At 48.9% G+C, this 21,958-nt stretch overlaps 1 protein-coding gene across 5 annotated transcripts in view; it reads right to left on the reverse strand.

The window, feature by feature from the left end:
• The window catches only part of AGAP3 (ArfGAP with GTPase domain, ankyrin repeat and PH domain 3), a 447,006-nt gene that overhangs the window by 50,402 nt on the left and 374,646 nt on the right, over nt 1-21,958 (reverse strand). For all 5 annotated transcript variants that reach the window (XM_073677119.1, XM_073677116.1, XM_073677118.1 and 2 more), the window contains one exon: nt 3,989-4,112. In XM_073677119.1, the coding sequence (XP_073533220.1) occupies nt 3,989-4,112 (124 nt within the window). The remainder of the gene's footprint in view (nt 1-3,988; nt 4,113-21,958) is intronic.

The raw sequence follows: 21,958 nt of genomic DNA on the forward strand, positions 1-21,958 counted from the left end.
CAGAGGTGAGAAGGGCAGTGCCAGCGGGGAGGGGGGACACATCACTGACACAGTATCAAGGGTGAGGAGGGCAGCGGGGAGGGGGGACACATCACTGACACAGTATCAGGGGTGAGGAGGGCAGCGGGGAGGGGGCACACATCACTGACACAGTATCAAGGGTGAGGAGGGCAGCGGGGAGGGGGGACACATCACTGACACAGTATCAGGGGTGAGGAGGGCAGCAGGGAGGGGGCACACATCACTGACACAGTATCAGGGGTGAGGAGGGCAGCAAGGAGGGGGCACACATCACTGACACAGTATCAGAGGTGAGAAGGGCAGTGCCAGCGGGGAGGGGGCACACATCACTGACACAGTATCAGAGGTGAGAAGGGCAGTGCCAGCGGGGAGGGGGCACACATCACTGACACAGTATCAAGGGTGAGGAGGGCAGCAAGGAGGGGGCACACATCACTGACACAGTATCAGGGGTGAGGAGGGCAGTGAGGAGGGGGCACACATCACTGACACAGTATCAGGGGTGAGGAGGGCAGTAAGGAGGGGGCACACATCACTGACACAGTATCAGAGGTGAAGAGGGCAGTAAGGAGGGGGCACACATCACTGACACAGTATCAGGGGTGAGGAGGGCAGTAAGGAGGGGGCACACATCACTGACACAGTATCAGAGGTGAAGAGGGCAGCAAGGAGGGGGGACACATCACTGACACAGTATCAGGGGTGAGGAGGGCAGCAAGGAGGGGAGACATCACTGACACAGTATCAGAGGTGAGTAGGGCAGTGGGGAGGGGGCACACATCACTGACACAGTATCAGGGGGTGAGGAGGGCAGCAGGGAGGGGGCACATATCACTGACACAGTATCAGAGGTGAGAAGGGCAGTGCCAGCGGGGAGGGGGCACACATCACTGACACAGTATCAGGGGTGAGGAGGGCAGTGAGGAGGGGGCACACATCACTGACACAGTATCAGGGGTGAGGAGGGCAGTAAGGAGGGGGCACACATCACTGACACAGTATCAGAGGTGAAGAGGGCAGCAAGGAGGGGGGACACATCACTGACACAGTATCAGAGGTGAGTAGGGCAGCGGGGAGGGGGCACACATCACTGACACAGTATCAGGGGGTGAGGAGGGCAGCAGGGAGGGGGCATATATCACTGACACAGTATCAGGGGTGAGGAGGGCAGCGGGGAGGGGGCACACATCACTGACACAGTATCAGAGGTGAGGAGGGCAGCGGGGAGGGGGCACACATCACTGACACAGTATCAGGGGTGAGGAGGGCAGCGGGGAGGGGGCACATATCACTGACACAGTATCAGAGGTGAGGAGGGCAGCGGGGAGGGGGCACACATCACTGACAGAGTATCAAGGGTGAGGAGGGCAGCGGGGAAGGGGCACACATCACTGACACAGTATCAGGGGTGAGGAGGCCAGCGGGGAGGGGGCACACATCACTGACACAGTATCAGGAGTGAGGAGGGCAGCGGGGAGGGGGCACACATCACTGACACAGTATCAGGAGTGAGGAGGGCAGCGGGGAGGGGGCACACATCACTGACACAGTATCAGGGGTGAGGAGGGCAGTGGGGAGGGGGCACACATCACTGACACAGTATCAGGGGTGAGGAGGGCAGCGGGGAGGGGTCACATATCACTGACACAGTATCAGAGGTGATGAGGCACACATCACTGACACAGTATCAGAGGTGAGAAGGGCAGTGCCAGCGGGGAGGGGGCACACATCACTGACACAGTATCAAGGGTGAGGAGGGCAGCGGGCACATATCACTGACACAGTATCAGAGGTGAGAAGGGCAGTGCCAGCGGGGAGGGGGGACACATCACTGACACAGTATCAAGGGTGAGGAGGGCAGCGGGGAGGGGGGACACATCACTGACACAGTATCAGGGGTGAGGAGGGCAGCAAGGAGGGGGCACACATCACTGACACAGTATCAGAGGTGAGAAGGGCAGTGCCAGCGGGGAGGGGGCACACATCACTGACACAGTATCAAGGGTGAGGAGGGCAGCAAGGAGGGGGCACACATCACTGACACAGTATCAGGGGTGAGGAGGGCAGTGAAGAGGGGGCACACATCACTGACACAGTATCAGGGGTGAGGAGGGCAGTAAGGAGGGGGCACACATCACTGACACAGTATCAGAGGTGAAGAGGGCAGTAAGGAGGGGGCACACATCACTGACACAGTATCAGGGGTGAGGAGGGCAGTGAGGAGGGGGCACACATCACTGACACAGTATCAGGGGTGAGGAGGGCAGTAAGGAGGGGGCACACATCACTGACACAGTATCAGAGGTGAAGAGGGCAGCAAGGAGGGGGGACACATCACTGACACAGTATCAGGGGTGAGGAGGGCAGCAAGGAGGGGAGACATCACTGACACAGTATCAGAGGTGAGTAGGGCAGCGGGGAGGGGGCACACATCACTGACACAGTATCAGGGGGTGAGGAGGGCAGCAGGGAGGGGGCACATATCACTGACACAGTATCAGAGGTGAGAAGGGCAGTGCCAGCGGGGAGGGGGCACACATCACTGACACAGTATCAGGGGTGAGGAAGGGCAGCGGGGAGGGGGCACATATCACTGACACAGTATCAGAGGTGAGGAGGGCAGCTCCAGCGGGGAGGGGGCACACATCACTGACAGTATCAGGGGTGAGGAGGGCAGTGAGGAGGGGGCACACATCACTGACACAGTATCAGGGGTGAGGAGGGCAGTAAGGAGGGGGCACACATCACTGACACAGTATCAGAGGTGAAGAGGGCAGCAAGGAGGGGGGACACATCACTGACACAGTATCAGGGGTGAGGAGGGCAGCAAGGAGGGGGGACACATCACTGACACAGTATCAGAGGTGAGTAGGGCAGCGGGGAGGGGGCACACATCACTGACACAGTATCAGGGGGTGAGGAGGGCAGCAGGGAGGGGGCATATATCACTGACACAGTATCAGAGGTGAGAAGGGCAGTGCCAGCGGGGAGGGGGCACACATCACTGACACAGTATCAGGGGTGAGGAGGGCAGCGGGGAGGGGGCACATATCACTGACACAGTATCAGAGGTGAGGAGGGCAGCTCCAGCGGGGAGGGGGCACACATCACTGACACAGTATCAGGGGTGAGGAGGGCAGCGGGGAGGGGGCACACATCACTGACACAGTATCAGGGGTGAGGAGGGCAGTGAGGAGGGGGCACACATCACTGACGCAGTATCAGAGGTGAGGAGGGCAGCAAGAAGGGGGCACACATCACTAACAGTATCAGGGGTGAGGAGGGCAGCAAGGAGGGGGCACACATCACTGACAGTATCAGGGGTGAGGAGGGCAGCGGGGAGGGGGCACACATCACTGACAGTATCAGGAGTGAGGAGGGCAGCGGGGAGGGGGCACACATCACTGACACAGTATCAGAGGTGAGGAGGGTAGCAAGGAGGGGGCACACATCACTGACACAGTATCAGGGGTGAGGAGGGCAGCAAGGAGGGGGCACACATCACTGACAGTATCAGAGGTGAGGAGGGCAGCAAGAAGGGGGCACACTTCACTGACACATTATCAGGGGTGGGGAGGGGGCACACATCACTGACACAGTATCAGGGGTGAGGAGGGCAGCAGGGAGGGGGCACACTTCACTGACACACTACATTATGAGGGGGGCACAGGATTACACTGTGAGGGGGGCACAGGATTACACTGTGAGGGGGCACAGGATTACACTATGAGGGGGGCACAGGATTACACTATGAGAGGGGGACAGGATTACACTATGAGAGGGGGCACAGGATTACACTATGAGAGGGGGCACAGGATTAGACTATGAGGGGAGCACAGGATTACACTATGAGGGGGGCACAGGATTACACTATGAGGGGGGCACAGGATTACACTATAAGGGGGCAGTGATAGCTATTAGGAGATGATGCGCGCTCACCAGACGGGCAGGACACAGTGAACACTACCTGTCTGTCCTGGCAGCTGACTGCTTGCAGCTCCGCTCGTCGCTCTAGGAGGCCGTTTCCCGGGAACCTTCACGGTCGTGCGGAGAAGATCAATTTGTTTTCCATGGATGTTCTGCATGTAATCCTGTAAAGCATGAATGTCAGAGTGAAGGCTGGATAAGACCCCCGATACCGGCCGGATAAGACCCCCGATACCAGTCAGAGACCCCAGGGAATATATGGACTGTGGACAAAGCCCGTCCAGCACAAGAGATGGTACAAGAGATGTATACATGGGTTTATACTGTATACTATGTGAAGTGTACATTATATATATATATATACACACACACACACTGCTCAAAAAAATAAAGGGAACACTTAAACACCAGAATATAACTCCAAGTAAATGAAACTTCTGTGAAATCAAACTGTCCACTTAGGAAGCGACACTGATTGACAATCAATCTCACATGCTGTTGTGCAAATGGAATAGACAATAAATGGAAATTATTGGCAATTATCAAGACACCCTCAATAAAGGAGTGGTTCTGCGGGTGGGGACCACAGACCACATCTCAGTACCAATGCTTTCTGGCTGATGTTTTGGTCACTTTTGAATGTTGGTTGTGCTTTCACACTCGTGGTAGCATGAGACGGACTCTACAACCCACAGAAGTTGCTCAGGTAATGCAGCTCATCCTGGATGGCACATCAATGCAAGCTGTGGCAAGAAAGTTTGCTGTGTCTGTCCAGAGGCTGGAGGAGCTACCAGGAGACAGGCCAGTACATCAGGAGACGTGGAGGGGGCCGTAGGAGGGCAACAACCCAGCAGCAGGACCGCTACCTCCGCCTTTGTGCAAGGAGGAACAGGAGGAGCACTGGCGGAGCCCTGCAAAATGACCTCCAGCAGGCCACAAATGTGCATGTGTCTGCACAAACGGTTAGAAACCGACTCCATGAGGCTGGTATGAGGGCCCGACGTCCACAGATGGGGGTTGTGCTCACAGCCCAACACCGTGCAGGACGCTTGGCATTTGCCACAGAACACCAGGATTGCCAAAGTCTCCACTGGCGCCCTGTGCTCTTCACAGATGAAAGCAGGTTCACACTGAGCACATGTGACAGACGTGACAGAGTCTGGAGACACCGTGGAGAGCGATCTGCTGCCTGCAACATCCTTCAGCACGACCGGTTTGGCAGTGGGTCAGTAATGGTGTGGGGTGGCATTTCTTTGGAGGGCCACACAGCCCTCCATGTGCTCACCAGAGGTAGCCTGACTGCCATTAGGTACCGAGATGAGATCCTCAGACCCCTTGTGAGACCATATGCTGGTGCGGTTGGCCCTGGGTTCATCCTAATGCAGGACAATGCCAGACCTCATGTGGCTGGAGTGTGTCAGCAGTTCCTGCAAGATGAAGGCGTTGACGCTATGGACTGGCCGCCCGTTCCCCAGACCTGAATCCGATTGAGCACATCTGGGACATCATGTCTCGCTCCTTCCACCAACGTCACGTTGCACCACAGGCTGTCCAGGAGTTGGCGGATGCTTTAGTCCAGGTCTGGGAGGAGATCCCACAGGAGACCATCCGCAACCTCATCAGGAGCATGCCCAGGCGTTGTAGGGAGGTCATACAGGCACGTGGAGGCCACACACAATACTCAGCCTCATCAGGAGCATGCCCAGGCGTTGTAGGGAGGTCATACAGGCACGTGGAGGCCACGCACAATACTCAGCCTCATCAGGAGCATGCCCAGGCGCTGTAGGGAGGTCATACAGGCACGTGGAGGCCACACACAATACTCAGCCTCATCAGGAGCATGCCCAGGCGTTGTAGGGAGGTCATACAGGCACGTGGAGGCCACACACAATACTGAGCCTCATCAGGAGCATGCCCAGGCGTTGTAGGGAGGTTATATAGGCACGTGGAGGCCACACACAATACTCAGCCTCATCAGGAGCATGCCCAGGCGTTGTAGGGAGGTCATACAGGCACGTGGAGGCCACGCACAATACTCAGCCTCATCAGGAGCATGCCCAGGCGCTGTAGGGAGGTCATACAGGCACGTGGAGGCCACACACAATACTCAGCCTCATCAGGAGCATGCCCAGGCGTTGTAGGGAGGTCATACAGGCACATGGAGGCCACACACAATACTCAGCCTCATCAGGAGCATGCCCAGGCATTATAGGGAGGTCATACAGGCATGTGGAGGCCACACACAATACTCAGTCTCATCAGGAGCATGCCCAGGCATTGTAGGGAGGTCATACAGGCACGTGGAGGCCACACACAATACTCAGCCTCATCAGGAGCATGCCCAGGCGTTGTAGGGAGGTCATACAGGCACGTGGAGGCCACACACAATACTCAGCCTCATCAGGAGCATGCCCAGGCGTTGTAGGGAGGTCATACAGGCACGTGGAGGCCACACACAATACTGAGCCTCATCAGGAGCATGCCCAGGCGTTGTAGGGAGGTCATACAGGCACGTGGAGGCCACACACAATACTGAGCCTCATCAGGAGCATGCCCAGGCGTTGTAGGGAGGTCATACAGGCACGTGGAGGCCACACACAATACTCAGCCTCATCAGGAGCATGCCCAGGCGTTGTAGGGAGGTCATACAGGCACGTGGAGGCCACACACAATACTCAGCCTCATCAGGAGCATGCCCAGGCGTTGTAGGGAGGTCATACAGGCACGTGGAGGCCACACACAATACTCAGCCTCATCAGGAGCATGCCCAGGCGTTGTAGGGAGGTCATACAGGCACGTGGAGGCCACACACAATACTGAGCCTCATCAGGAGCATGCCCAGGCGTTGTAGGGAGGTCATACAGGCACGTGGAGGCCACACACAATACTCAGCCTCATCAGGAGCATGCCCAGGCGTTGTAGGGAGGTCATACATGCACGTGGAGGCCACACACAATACTCAGCCTCATCAGGAGCATGCCCAGGCGTTGTAGGGAGGTCATACAGGCACGTGGAGGCCACACACAATACTCAGCCTCATCAGGAGCATGCCCAGGCGTTGTAGGGAGATCATACAGGCACGTGGAGGCCACACACAATACTGAGCCTCATCAGGAGCATGCCCAGGCGTTGTAGGGAGGTCATACAGGCACGTGGAGGCCACACACAATACTGAGCCTCATCAGGAGCATGCCCAGGCGTTGTAGGGAGGTCATACAGGCACGTGGAGGCCACACACAATACTCAGCCTCATCAGGAGCATGCCCAGGCGTTGTAGGGAGGTCATACAGACACGTGGAGGCCACACACAATACTCAGCCTCATCAGGAGCATGCCCAGGCGTTGTAGGGATGTCATACAGGCACGTGGAGGCCACACACAATACTCAGCCTCATCAGGAGCATGCCCAGGCGTTGTAGGGAGGTCATACAGGCACGTGGAGGCCACACACAATACTGAGCCTCATCAGGAGCATGCCCAGGCGTTGTAGGGAGGTCATACAGGCACGTGGAGGCCACACACAATACTCAGCCTCATCAGGAGCATGCCCAGGCGTTGTAGGGAGGTCATACATGCACGTGGAGGCCACACACAATACTCAGCCTCATCAGGAGCATGCCCAGGCGTTGTAGGGAGGTCATACAGGCACGTGGAGGCCACACACAATACTCAGCCTCATCAGGAGCATGCCCAGGCGTTGTAGGGAGGTCATACAGGCACGTGGAGGCCACACACAATACTGAGCCTCATCAGGAGCATGCCCAGGCGTTGTAGGGAGGTCATACAGGCACGTGGAGGCCACACACAATACTCAGCCTCATCAGGAGCATGCCCAGGCGTTGTAGGGAGGTCATACATGCACGTGGAGGCCACACACAATACTCAGCCTCATCAGGAGCATGCCCAGGCGTTGTAGGGAGGTCATACAGGCACGTGGAGGCCACACACAATACTGAGCCTCATCAGGAGCATGCCCAGGCGTTGTAGGGAGGTCATACAGGCACGTGGAGGCCACACACAATACTCAGCCTCATCAGGAGCATGCCCAGGCGTTGTAGGGAGGTCATACAGGCACGTGGAGGCCACACACAATACTCAGCCTCATCAGGAGCATGCCCAGGCGTTGTAGGGAGGTCATACAGGCACGTGGAGGCCACACACAATACTCAGCCTCATCAGGAGCATGCCCAGGCGTTGTAGGGAGGTCATACAGGCACGTGGAGGCCACACACAATACTGAGCCTCATCAGGAGCATGCCCAGGCGTTGTAGGGAGGTCATACAGGCACGTGGAGGCCACACACAATACTCAGCCTCATCAGGAGCATGCCCAGGCGTTGTAGGGAGGTCATACAGGCACGTGGAGGCCACACACAATACTCAGCCTCATCAGGAGCATGCCCAGGCGTTGTAGGGAGGTCATACAGGCACGTGGAGGCCACACACAATACTGAGCCTCATCAGGAGCATGACCAGGCGTTGTAGGGAGGTCATACAGGCACGTGGAGGCCACACACAATACTCAGCCTCATCAGGAGCATGCCCAGGCGTTGTAGGGAGGTCATACAGGCACGTGGAGGCCACACACAATACTCAGCCTCATCAGGAGCATGCCCAGGCGTTGTAGGGAGGTCATACAGGCACGTGGAGGCCACACACAATACTCAGCCTCATCAGGAGCATGCCCAGGCGTTGTAGGGAGGTCATACAGACACGTGGAGGCCACACACAATACTCAGCCTCATCAGGAGCATGCCCAGGCGTTGTAGGGAGGTCATACAGGCACGTGGAGGCCACACACAATACTCAGCCTCATCAGGAGCATGCCCAGGCGTTGTAGGGAGGTCATACAGGCACGTGGAGGCCACACACAATACTCAGCCTCATCAGGAGCATGCCCAGGCGTTGTAGGGAGGTCATACAGGCACGTGGAGGCCACACACAATACTCAGCCTCATTGTGACTTGTTTTAAGGACATTACATCACAGTTGGATCGGCCTGTAGTGTTTTTCCACTTTAATTTTGGGGGTGACTCCAAATCCAGGCCTCCATTGGTTAATAAATGTGATTTCCATTGATGATTTTTGGGTGATTTTGTTGTCAGCACATTCAGCTTCTACAGAACAAAGTATTCAATGAGAAGATTTCATTCATTCACATGTAGGAGGGGGGATTTCAGGGTTCTGTGGCTTGTTGACTCGCAGATTGATTATATGTTCAAACAATGGTGAGTTAAAACTCATCTCACCTCCCCCCTGACCTGTAGAAAATGTCTTGAAGGACATTTTTAACTATTTAAGGGACAAGGTCTCTATAACAGGGAGCCTTTACAAAGAGAGAGCCAAGAGAGACTCTTCAGGACAGCAACCAGGATACATGGCTCCATCAAGAGGAATTCAGATCTGCTCCATTGACTATCACTGAACTCTCAGAGGTGTTATGAGGAAATCCAGGTTGGGACAATCAGGTCACCGGGCCACACACCTCACTGCTCTGGAACTTGCACCCTCTTGTGTATTTGCTGGGACTGTTCTATATGTTATTGTCTATTTGGTGGTTCCATTAGGTGTTGCTACACTGTTTTACCGTCACCTTGTGTTGTCTGAGTAGTATTATGCCCCTGGGAGATCCCGTGTCTCCAAATTTTGGTGACAGCACTGGGATACTACTCAGCCCAGCGGATTTGGGGGAGCTGCAAGGGAACTGGTGTTAGCACACACCGTCCGAGGGCTCCACAACCAGGGAGGCATATAGACAAACCCACAGGTTTTGGACGCTATAATATCCAACCCCACCAGTTCGGCAGCCAGGTCTTAGGGGGAAGACTGGAGGGTATATGCAGCCCGAATAAGAAACGGCAACTACAGGAGCTGTTCCAGCTTCAACGGATTGAATACCGGGCCACCGACACTCATCGGATTTAATCCAGGAACCACAGGATGCTGAGGACGGCGTGTGTGGACGCATTGTCGGTTCTCGTCATTTACGTGTGGAGTTTATTCGCAAGGAGGACATGGAATATGCTCTGAGGAAACTGGATGATACAAAATGTTGCTCTCATGAAGGTGAAACCTCTTATGTCAGGAAAACTTGGTCAGACCTTGCAGCCCTCTGGCGCCCCCTTATCCTGCTGGTCAAACACGGTATTGACCGAGGATAAGCCCGGGCGCAGCTGCTCTAATTTATGTCGACTATTGCGGCACGTGATGTGACAGGACGTATATATACCACCAGTTCCTTCCAGGAATGTATATATACCTCCGACCAGCCACCCTCAAACCACAATATCACATAAATACTGGTATACTGCCACCACCGATCGCTTAACGGGTGGATCGGGTACCTGTTAGGTAACGTGAATTAGCGGGTGAGGAACGTGTTTGCTCGACATAGGACAAGAAGAAAGAAACTGGTAAATAATTAATGATTTACTCCCAAAAGGTGGGCAGTGTTTACAAAATATATACAAGATATTATAAAGGAGACAATTTACATGTATGCATAAACAGTTATTAAAATAAAAGGGATAAGTGATAGCAAAACCTGCGCCACGAGGTGATGGTCTCAGATTCTGTGGGGGAGGGGACTCCCCGGCAATTAGGTGCGATTTCTCCACGCAGCGAGGAGTGCTTGCGTCTTACGTCCCTGGTTGGAATGAGCCAACATGGCCGTTCTGGTTTTTAGTAAGAAGGCAAAACACTAGGACACACCCATGTTTTTTACCTCACACGGGGGCTCGGTTTTGTGAACCCACCCAGCTGCACAAGACATAAAAATCCTTCATCTTCCATATCTTCTTATGGGGGGCCCCCACATCCAAGATGGATACATCATGTTTGCCGTCACCAATATTCACGGAGATTGATATCAAATATGATATTTCTATGATGTTCAGAAGCTCAGAACCCATTTCCTATGTTTCTGGTGGTTTCCCAGTTATGAAAGATACACCAACATAACTGGAAAAAGGTGAGCATCCCAAAAATGTGGTCCATGTGTTTGTGACAGTCATGTGCGTTATTAAACTCGATATTAAAAGTTTGTAGTTACACAATAGGACTTTGGAGGGGAAATCCAGTGTAGTGCTTGCTTTTGGCTGAGGTTTATGGCGGTTATAAAAATTCCTTGTTTGGGGGAAGCAAGAGTAGAGTTCTATGGAGGTCCCTTCCAAGTGAACAGGGGGTGGAGATTTAAGACATCTCTGGCTGTCCTTTCAACATTTTTAAAACTAGGACAAAAAATACATTTTGCCTGACATCTTACATTTGTGTCTGTGCTTAAACACATGCTGATGGACTGTCCCCAATAAGTGAAGGATTAGGATCCTACCAAGTCACGCTAGTTAAGATGGGGATAGCAATGTGACAACATAGCTTTTAATCGTAATTATCCAGACATCTAAATTCAGTAGGCCAGGCTTATTTTTATGTTGACTTATGAATTTATGTGTGTTTCTTTCTTCGGGTGGGACAAGAAACATGGACTTTTGTACTAAGTCTGTTGAAGTCTCTTGATATTTGTTAATTGATGAATAGCAGTTATTTACATCTTATATCAGATCCTACAGTTTATTGTACGGTTATCTTTGCACAGGATTTTTGAACAATGAATGTTTGCTAAATATGTTGATAAACCATTGTGTGGGCCTTGTGGCTTGTTGACTCGCCAAGCAGAGGAATATAAGCTATGCATTTCGATTATATGCTCAAACAATGGAGATTTAAATTCATCTCACCTCCCCACTGACCTGTAGAAAATGTCTTGAAGGACAGTTGTGAACTATATAAGGGGGTTATGCCTCTGTATTAGGAGTCTTTTTACAAAACCAAAGACAGGAACACTCTAAGTGACAGCTCTACAGGACAGCATGGCTCCATCCAGAGGGATACAGATCTGCTCCACTGACCATCACGAACCCTATGGAGATGTTTGGGGAAACCAGGATAGTGACCCTCCGGTCACCTGGTCCCATGGATATGTTCTGAGACACCAGGTTGGGACCATCCGGTAGCCTGGTCCCATGGATATGTCCATAGAAGCCAGGGTGAAACCCTCGGGTCTCCTGGCCACGTACCTCAATGGACTGTCAGATTCCTAAGCTTGCCGCTACCTTCTCTCTGTGAGTGTCCACCCAAAGCGGGGGGCCACTGGAGGTAGTTGGCCCTGGAAGTCACAATGTCACAGCTGTTCTGTCCCAGGCGGGCCAGCAGAAAGGTGAGACTGTGAAATTCTGCACCCTCTTGTGTATTTGCTGAGACTGTTCTATGTGTTTATTGTCCGCCTTGTGGTTCAGTAAAGTATTGCCACGCTGTTTAACCCTCCCCCTGTGTTGTCTGAGTAGTATTATGCCCATGGAAGACCCCAGGTCTTCACACTGTCCTTCATGGAAAAGTGGCTAAAAGAAAGATAATTTTTGAAATCCCTAAGAAGTCCTGATTGCAATTTGCAAAGAGCCATGTAGGGGACAGCATATATATGGAAAAAGGTGATTTGGACAGATGAGACCAATGGAGAACTTTCTGGGCTAATTGCAAAACCCTTTGTGTGGAGGAAAACAAACTGCACACCACCCAGAAAACACAATCACACGTGGTGGTGGCAGCATCCTGCTGTGGGGAGGCTTTTCTTCAGCAGGGGCAGGGAAGCTGGTCAGAGGTGATGAGAAGATGGATGGAGCTAAATACAGGACAATCCAGGAGGAAAACCTATGAGAGGCTGCAGAAGACCTGAGACCGGGGTGTAGGTTCACCTGCCAGCAGGACAACGACCCTCAACATCCTGCAGAGCTACAATGGAGGGTTTAGATCAGAGCATATTCCTCTGTGTGAACGGCGCAGTCACAGTCCAGACCCAGATCCAGAGAATCTGTGACAAGACGCGAAAATCACTGATCACAGACGTCTCCATCCAATCACTGAGCGAGAGTGCAAAGCTGGAGACAGACCCCAGAAGACTGCATAGAAAGGTGGGAGAGACAGACCCCAAAAGACTGCAGCGAGAGGAGAGACAGACCCCAAAAGACTGCAGCGAGAGGAGAGAAAAACCCCAAAAGACTGCAGCGAGAGGTGAGAGAGACAGACCCCAAAAGACTGCAGCGAGAGGTGAGAAAGAGAACCCAAAAGACTGCAGCGAGAGGAGAGACAGACTCCAAAAGACTGCAGCGAGAGGAGAGACAGACCCCAAAAGACTGCAGCGAGAGGAGAGAAAAACCCCAAAAGACTGCAGCGAGAGGTGAGAGAGACAGACCCCAAAAGACTGCAGCGAGAGGTGAGAAAGAGAACCCAAAAGACTGCAGCGAGAGGAGAGACAGACTCCAAAAGACTGCAGCGAGAGGAGAGACAGACCCCAAAAGACTGCAGCGAGAGGAGAGAAAAACCCCAAAAGACTGCAGCGAGAGGAGAGACAGACCCCAAAAGACTGCAGCGAGAGGTGAGAGACAGAACCCAAAAGACTGCAGCGAGAGGAGAGAGACTCCAAAAGACTGCTGCGAGAGGAGAGACAAACCACAAAAGACTGCAGCGAGAGGTGAGAGAGACAGACCCCAAAAGACTGCAGCGAGAGGTGAGAGAGAGACCCCAAAAGACTGCAGCGAGAGAAGAGACAGACCCCAAAAGACTGCAGCGAGAGGTGAGACAGAACCCAAAAGACTGCAGCGAGAGGAGAGACAAACCACAAAAGACTGCAGCGAGAGGTGAGAGAGACAGAACCCAAAAGACTGCAGCGAGAGGTGAGAAAGAGACCCCAAAAGACTGCAGCGAGAGGAGAGACAGACCCCAAAAGACTACTGCGAGAGGTGAGAGAGACAGACCCCAAAAAACAGCAGCGAGAGGAGAGACAGACCCCTAAAGACTGCAGCGAGAAGTGAGAGAGAAAGACCCCAAAAGATTGCAGCGAGAGGAGAGACAGACCCCAAAAGACGGCAGCAAGAGGAGAGACAGACCCCAAAAGACGGCAGCGAGAGGAGAGACAGACCTCAAAAGACTGCAGCGAGAGGAGAGACAGACCTCAAAAGACTGCAGCGAGAGGTGAGAGAGACAGACCTCAAAAGACTGCAGCGAGAAGTGAGAGAGAGACCCCAAAAGACTGCAGCGAGAAGAGAGACAGACCTCAAAAGACTGCAGCGAGTAGTGAGAGAGAGACCCCAAAAGACTGCAGCGAGAGGAGAGACAGACCTCAAAAGACTGCAGCGAGTAGTGAGAGAGAGACCCCAAAAGACTGCTGCGAGAGGAGGGACAAACCACAAAAGACAGCAGCGAGAGGAGAGACAGACCCCAAAAGACTGCAGTGAGAGGAGAGACAGACCCCAAAAGACTGCAGCGAGAAGTGAGAGAGAGACCCCAAAAGACTGCAGCGAGAAGTGAGAGAGAGACCCCAAAAGACTGCAGCGAGTAGTGAGAGAGAGACCCCAAAAGACTGCTGCGAGAGGAGGGACAAACCACAAAAGACAGCAGCGAGAGGAGAAAGACCCCAAAAGACTGCAGCGAGAGGAGAGACAGACCTCAAAAGACTGCAGCGAGAGGAGAGACAGACCCCAAAAGACTACTGCGAGAGGTGAGAGAGACAGACCCCAAAAGACTGCAGCGAGAGGAGAGACAGACCCCAAAAGACTGCAGCAGTAATTGCAGAGAGAGGTGGTCCCACATAGTACTGACTCAGGGGCTGCAGATGAATGAACGGCACAATGTTCAGATTTATATTTTTAAAATAATTAGAAAACCTCGTCTCATTTCCTTTACACGTCACACTCACTCACTAGTTTGTGTTGTATCACAGGAAATCCCAATAAAGATATTTAATATTGTGGGTGAAACGTGAAAATATGTACAAAAGTCACAGGGTATGAATACTTTCTCAAGCTACTGTATGCATATCAGACCGGACAGGGTATGTAGCACATACGCATGCTGAAATCCCAATCTACCCCAACCTCCTGGTGGTAATTAGCGCCTCTCATTTCCGCTAGTAAAGCAGATATTAACGCTCATCATTAACAAGTTCAATTAACGTCTCAAAACAATCTAATTGTTACCAATCTCACAATCACTGGAAGACGACAAATGGCAAGAAACAGAGAAAGCCAATCAATAGCTGAGACTGTATACAGAATACCAGTCATAGGGGAACGCGTAATATTACAAGACAGGTGAGGTGTGCTATCCCCGTATACAGTATAATACAGGTGAGGTGTGATATCCCAGTATACAGTATAATACAGGTGAGGTGTGATATCCCAGTATACAGTATAATACAGGTGAGGGGTAATATCCCAGTATACAGTATAATACAGGTGAGGTGTGATATCCCCGTATACAGTATAATACAGGTGAGGTGTGATATCCCAGTATACAGTATAATACAGGTGAGGTGTGATATCCCAGTATACAGTATAATACAGGTGAGATGTGATATCCCTGTATACAGTATAATACAGGTGAGGTGTAATATCCCAGTATACAGTATAATACAGGTGAGGTGCGATATCCCAGTATACAGTATAATACAGGTGAGGTGCGATATCCCCGTATACAGTATAATACAGGTGAGGTGCGATATCCCAGTATACAGTATAATACCGGTGAGGTGCGATATCCCCGTATACAGTATAATACAGGTGAGGTGTGACATCCCAGTATACAGTATAATACAGGTGAGGGGTAATATCCCAGTATACAGTATAATACAGGTGAGGTGTGATATCCCCGTATACAGTATAATACAGGTGAGGTGTGATATCCCCGTATACAGTATAATACAGGTGAGGTGTGATATCCCAGTATACAGTATAATACAGGTGAGGTGTGATATCCCAGTATACAGTATAATACAGGTGAGGTGTGATATCCCAGTATACAGTATAATACAGGTGAGGTGTAATAACCCAGTATACAGTATAATACAGGTGAGGTGTGATATCCCCGTATACAGTATAATACAGGTGAGGGGTAATATCCCAGTATACAGTATAATACAGGTGAGGTGTAATAACCCAGTATACAGTATAATACAGGTGAGGTGTGATATCCCAGTATACAGTATAATACAGGTGAGGTGTAATAACCCAGTATACAGTATAATACAGGTGAGGTGTGATATCCCCGTATACAGCATAATACAGGTGAGGGGTAATATCCCAGTATACAGTATAATACAGGTGAGGGGTAATATCCCAGTATACAGTATAATACAGGTGAGGTGTAATAACCCAGTATACAGTATAATACAGGTGAGGTGTGATATCCCAGTATACAGTATAATACAGGTGAGGTGTAATAACCCAGTATACAGTATAATACAGGTGAGGTGTGATATCCCCGTATACAGTATAATACAGGTGAGGTGTGATATCCCCGTATACAGTATAATACAGGTGAGGTGTGATATCCCAGTATACAGTATAATACCGGTGAGGTGCGATATCCCAGTATAATACAGGTGAGGTGTGATATCCCAGTATACAGTATAATACAGGTGAGGTGTGATATCCCAGTATACAGTATAATACAGGTGAGGTGTGATATCCCTGTATACAGTATAATACAGGTGAGGTGTGATATCCCAGTATACAGTATAATACAGGTGAGGTGCGATATCCCAGTATACAGTATAATACAGGTGAGGTGCGATATCCCAGTATACAGTATAATACAGGTGAGGTGTGATATCCCAGTATACAGTATAATACAGGTGAGGTGTGATATCCCAGTATAATACAGGTGAGGTGTGATATCCCAGTATACAGTGTAATACAGGTGAGGTGTGATATCCCAGTATACAGTATAATACAGGTGAGGTGCGATATCCCGGTATACTGTATAATACAGGTGAGGTGAGATATCCCAGTATACTGTATAATACAGGAGAGGTGTAATATCCCACTATACAGTATAATACAGGTGAGGTGTGATATCCCAGTATACAGTATAATACAGGTGAGGTGTGATATCCCAGTATACAGTATAATACAGGTGAGGTGTGATATCCCTGTATACAGTATAATACAGGTGAGGTGTGATATCCCAGTATACAGTATAATACAGGTGAGGTGCGCTATCCCTGTAAACAGTATAATACAGATGAGGTGTTATATCCCAGTATACAGTATAATACAGGTGAGCTGTGATATCCCAGTATACAGTATAATACAGGTGAGATATCCCAGTATACAGTATAATACAGGTGAGGTGCGCTATCCCAGTATACAGTATAATACAGGTGAGGTGTGATATCCCAGTATACAGTATAATACAGGTGAGGGGTAATATCCCAGTATACAGTATAATACAGGTGAGGTGTGATATCCCCGTATACAGTATAATACAGGTGAGGTGTGATATCCCCGTATACAGTATAATACAGGTGAGGTGTGATATCCCAGTATACAGTATAATACAGGTGAGATGTGATATCCCTGTATACAGTATAATACAGGTGAGGTGTAATATCCCAGTATACAGTATAATACAGGTGAGGTGCGATATCCCAGTATACAGTATAATACAGGTGAGGTGCGATATCCCCGTATACAGTATAATACAGGTGAGGTGCGATATCCCAGTATACAGTATAATACCGGTGAGGTGCGATATCCCCGTATACAGTATAATACAGGTGAGGTGTGATATCCCAGTATACAGTATAATACAGGTGAGGGGTAATATCCCAGTATACAGTATAATACAGGTGAGGTGTGATATGCCCGTATACAGTATAATACAGGTGAGGTGTGATATGCCCGTATACAGTATAATACAGGTGAGGTGTGATATCCCAGTATACAGTATAATACAGGTGAGGTGTGATATCCCAGTATACAGTATAATACAGGTGAGGTGTGATATCCCAGTATACAGTATAATACAGGTGAGGGGTAATATCCCAGTATACAGTATAATACAGGTGAGGTGTAATAACCCAGTATACAGTATAATACAGGTGAGGGGTAATATCCCAGTATACAGTATAATACAGGTGAGGTGTAATAACCCAGTATACAGTATAATACAGGTGAGGTGTGATATCCCAGTATACAGTATAATACAGGTGAGGTGTGATATCCCCGTATACAGTATAATACAGGTGAGGGGTAATATCCCCGTATACAGTATAATACAGGTGAGGTGTGATATCCCTGTATACAGTATAATACAGGTTAGGTGTGATATCCCAGTATACAGTATAATACAGGTGAGGTGTGATATCCCAGTATACAGTATAATACAGGTGAGGTGTAATATCCCCGTATACAGTATAATACAGGTGAGGTGTGATATCCCTGTATACAGTATAATACAGGTGAGGTGTGATATCCCAGTATACAGTATAATACAGGTGAGGTGTGATATCCCCGTATACAGTATTATACAGGTGAGGTGTGATATCCCAGTATACAGTATAATACCGGTGAGGTGCGATATCCCAGTATAATACAGGTGAGGTGTGATATCCCAGTATACAGTATAATACAGGTGAGGTGTGATATCCCAGTATACAGTATAATACAGGTGAGGTGTGATATCCCTGTATACAGTATAATACAGGTGAGGTGTGATATCCCAGTATACAGTATAATACAGGTGAGGTGCGATATCCCAGTATACAGTATAATACAGGTGAGGTGCGATATCCCAGTATACAGTATAATACAGGTGAGGTGTGATATCCCAGTATACAGTATAATACAGGTGAGGTGTGATATCCCAGTATAATACAGGTGAGGTGTGATATCCCAGAATACAGTGTAATACAGGTGAGGTGTGATATCCCAGTATACAGTATAATACAGGTGAGGGGTAATATCCCAGTATACAGTATAATACAGGTGAGGTGTGATATCCCCGTATACAGTATAATACAGGTGAGGTGTGATATCCCCGTATACAGTATAATACAGGTGAGGTGTGATATCCCAGTATACAGTATAATACAGGTGAGGTGTGATATCCCAGTATACAGTATAATACAGGTGAGGTGTGATATCCCAGTATACAGTATAATACAGGTGAGGTGTAATAACCCAGTATACAGTATAATACAGGTGAGGTGTGATATCCCCGTATACAGTATAATACAGGTGAGGGGTAATATCCCAGTATACAGTATAATACAGGTGAGGTGTAATAACCCAGTATACAGTATAATACAGGTGAGGTGTGATATCCCAGTATACAGTATAATACAGGTGAGGTGTAATAACCCAGTATACAGTATAATACAGGTGAGGTGTGATATCCCCGTATACAGCATAATACAGGTGAGGGGTAATATCCCAGTATACAGTATAATACAGGTGAGGGGTAATATCCCAGTATACAGTATAATACAGGTGAGGTGTAATAACCCAGTATACAGTATAATACAGGTGAGGTGTGATATCCCAGTATACAGTATAATACAGGTGAGGTGTAATAACCCAGGATACAGTATAATACAGGTGAGGTGTGATATCCCCGTATACAGTATAATACAGGTGAGGGGTAATATCCCAGTATACAGTATAATACAGGTGAGGTGTAATAACCCAGTATACAGTATAATACAGGTGAGGTGTGATATCCCAGTATACAGTATAATACAGGTGAGGTGTGATATCCCCGTATACAGTATAATACAGGTGAGGGGTAATATCCCCGTATACAGTATAATACAGGTGAGGTGTGATATCCCTGTATACAGTATAATACAGGTTAGGTGTGATATCCCAGTATACAGTATAATACAGGTGAGGTGTGATATCCCAGTATACAGTATAATACAGGTGAGGTGTAATATCCCCGTATACAGTATAATACAGGTGAGGTGTGATATCCCCGTATACAGTATAATACAGGTGAGGTGTGATATCCCCGTATACAGTATAATACAGGTGAGGTGTGATATCCCAGTATACAGTATAATACCGGTGAGGTGCGATATCCCAGTATAATACAGGTGAGGTGTGATATCCCAGTATACAGTATAATACAGGTGAGGTGTGATATCCCAGTATACAGTATAATACAGGTGAGGTGTGATATCCCTGTATACAGTATAATACAGGTGAGGTGTGATATCCCAGTATACAGTATAATACAGGTGAGGTGCGATATCCCAGTATACAGTATAATACAGGTGAGGTGCGATATCCCAGTATACAGTATAATACAGGTGAGGTGTGATATCCCAGTATACAGTATAATACAGGTGAGGTGTGATATCCCAGTATAATACAGGTGAGGTGTGATATCCCAGTATACAGAGTAATACAGGTGAGGTGTGATATCCCAGTATACAGTATAATACAGGTGATGTGTGATATCCCAGTATACAGTATAATACAGGTGAGGTGCGATATCCCGGTATACTGTATAATACAGGTGAGGTGAGATATCCCAGTATACTGTATAATACAGGAGAGGTGTAATATCCCACTATACAGTATAATACAGGTGAGGTGTGATATCCCTGTATACAGTATAATACAGGTGAGGTGTGATATCCCAGTATACAGTATAATACAGGTGAGGTGCGCTATCCCTGTAAACAGTATAATACAGATGAGGTGTTATATCCCAGTATACAGTATAATACAGGTGAGCTGTGATATCCCAGTATACAGTATAATACAGGTGAGATATCCCAGTATACAGTATAATACAGGTGAGGTGCGCTATCCCAGTATACAGTATAATACAGGTGAGGTGTGATATCCCAGTATACAGTATAATACAGGTGAGGTGTGATATCCCAGTATACAGTATAATACAGGTGAGGTGTAATATCCCAGTATACAGTATAATACAGGTGAGGTGTGATATCCCCGTATACAGTATAATACAGGTGAGGTGTGATATCCCCGTATACAGTATAATACAGGTGAGGTGTGATATCCCAGTATACAGTATAATACAGGTGAGATGTGATATCCCTGTATACAGTATAATACAGGTGAGGTGTAATATCCCAGTATACAGTATAATACAGGTGAGGTGCGATATCCCAGTATACAGTATAATACAGGTGAGGTGCGATATCCCCGTATACAGTATAATACAGGTGAGGTGCGATATCCCAGTATACAGTATAATACCGGTGAGGTGCGATATCCCCGTATACAGTATAATACAGGTGAGTTGTGATATCCCAGTATACAGTATAATACAGGTGAGGGGTAATATCCCAGTATACAGTATAATACAGGTGAGGTGTGATATCCCCGTATACAGTATAATACAGGTGAGGTGTGATATGCCCGTATACAGTATAATACAGGTGAGGTGTGATATCCCAGTATACAGTATAATACAGGTGAGGTGTGATATCCCAGTATACAGTATAATACAGGTGAGGTGTGATATCCCAGTATACAGTATAATACAGGTGAGGGGTAATATCCCAGTATACAGTATAATACAGGTGAGGTGTAATAACCCAGTATACAGTATAATACAGGTGAGGGGTAATATCCCAGTATACAGTATAATACAGGTGAGGTGTAATAACCCAGTATACAGTATAATACAGGTGAGGTGTGATATCCCAGTATACAGTATAATACAGGTGAGGTGTGATATCCCCGTATACAGTATAATACAGGTGAGGGGTAATATCCCCGTATACAGTATAATACAGGTGAGGTGTGATATCCCTGTATACAGTATAATACAGGTTAGGTGTGATATCCCAGTATACAGTATAATACAGGTGAGGTGTGATATCCCAGTATACAGTATAATACAGGTGAGGTGTAATATCCCCGTATACAGTATAATACAGGTGAGGTGTGATATCCCTGTATACAGTATAATACAGGTGAGGTGTGATATCCCAGTATACAGTATAATACAGGTGAGGTGTGATATCCCCGTATACAGTATAATACAGGTGAGGTGTGATATCCCAGTATACAGTATAATACCGGTGAGGTGCGATATCCCAGTATAATACAGGTGAGGTGTGATATCCCAGTATACAGTATAATACAGGTGAGGTGTGATATCCCAGTATACAGTATAATACAGGTGAGGTGTGATAT

The sequence above is a fragment of the Phyllobates terribilis genome, unplaced genomic scaffold (assembly GCF_046119375.1).
Source record: "Phyllobates terribilis strain yellow unplaced genomic scaffold, ASM4611937v1 Scaffold_4__5_contigs__length_816908805, whole genome shotgun sequence".
In the NCBI taxonomy this organism is placed as follows: domain Eukaryota; kingdom Metazoa; phylum Chordata; class Amphibia; order Anura; family Dendrobatidae; genus Phyllobates; species Phyllobates terribilis.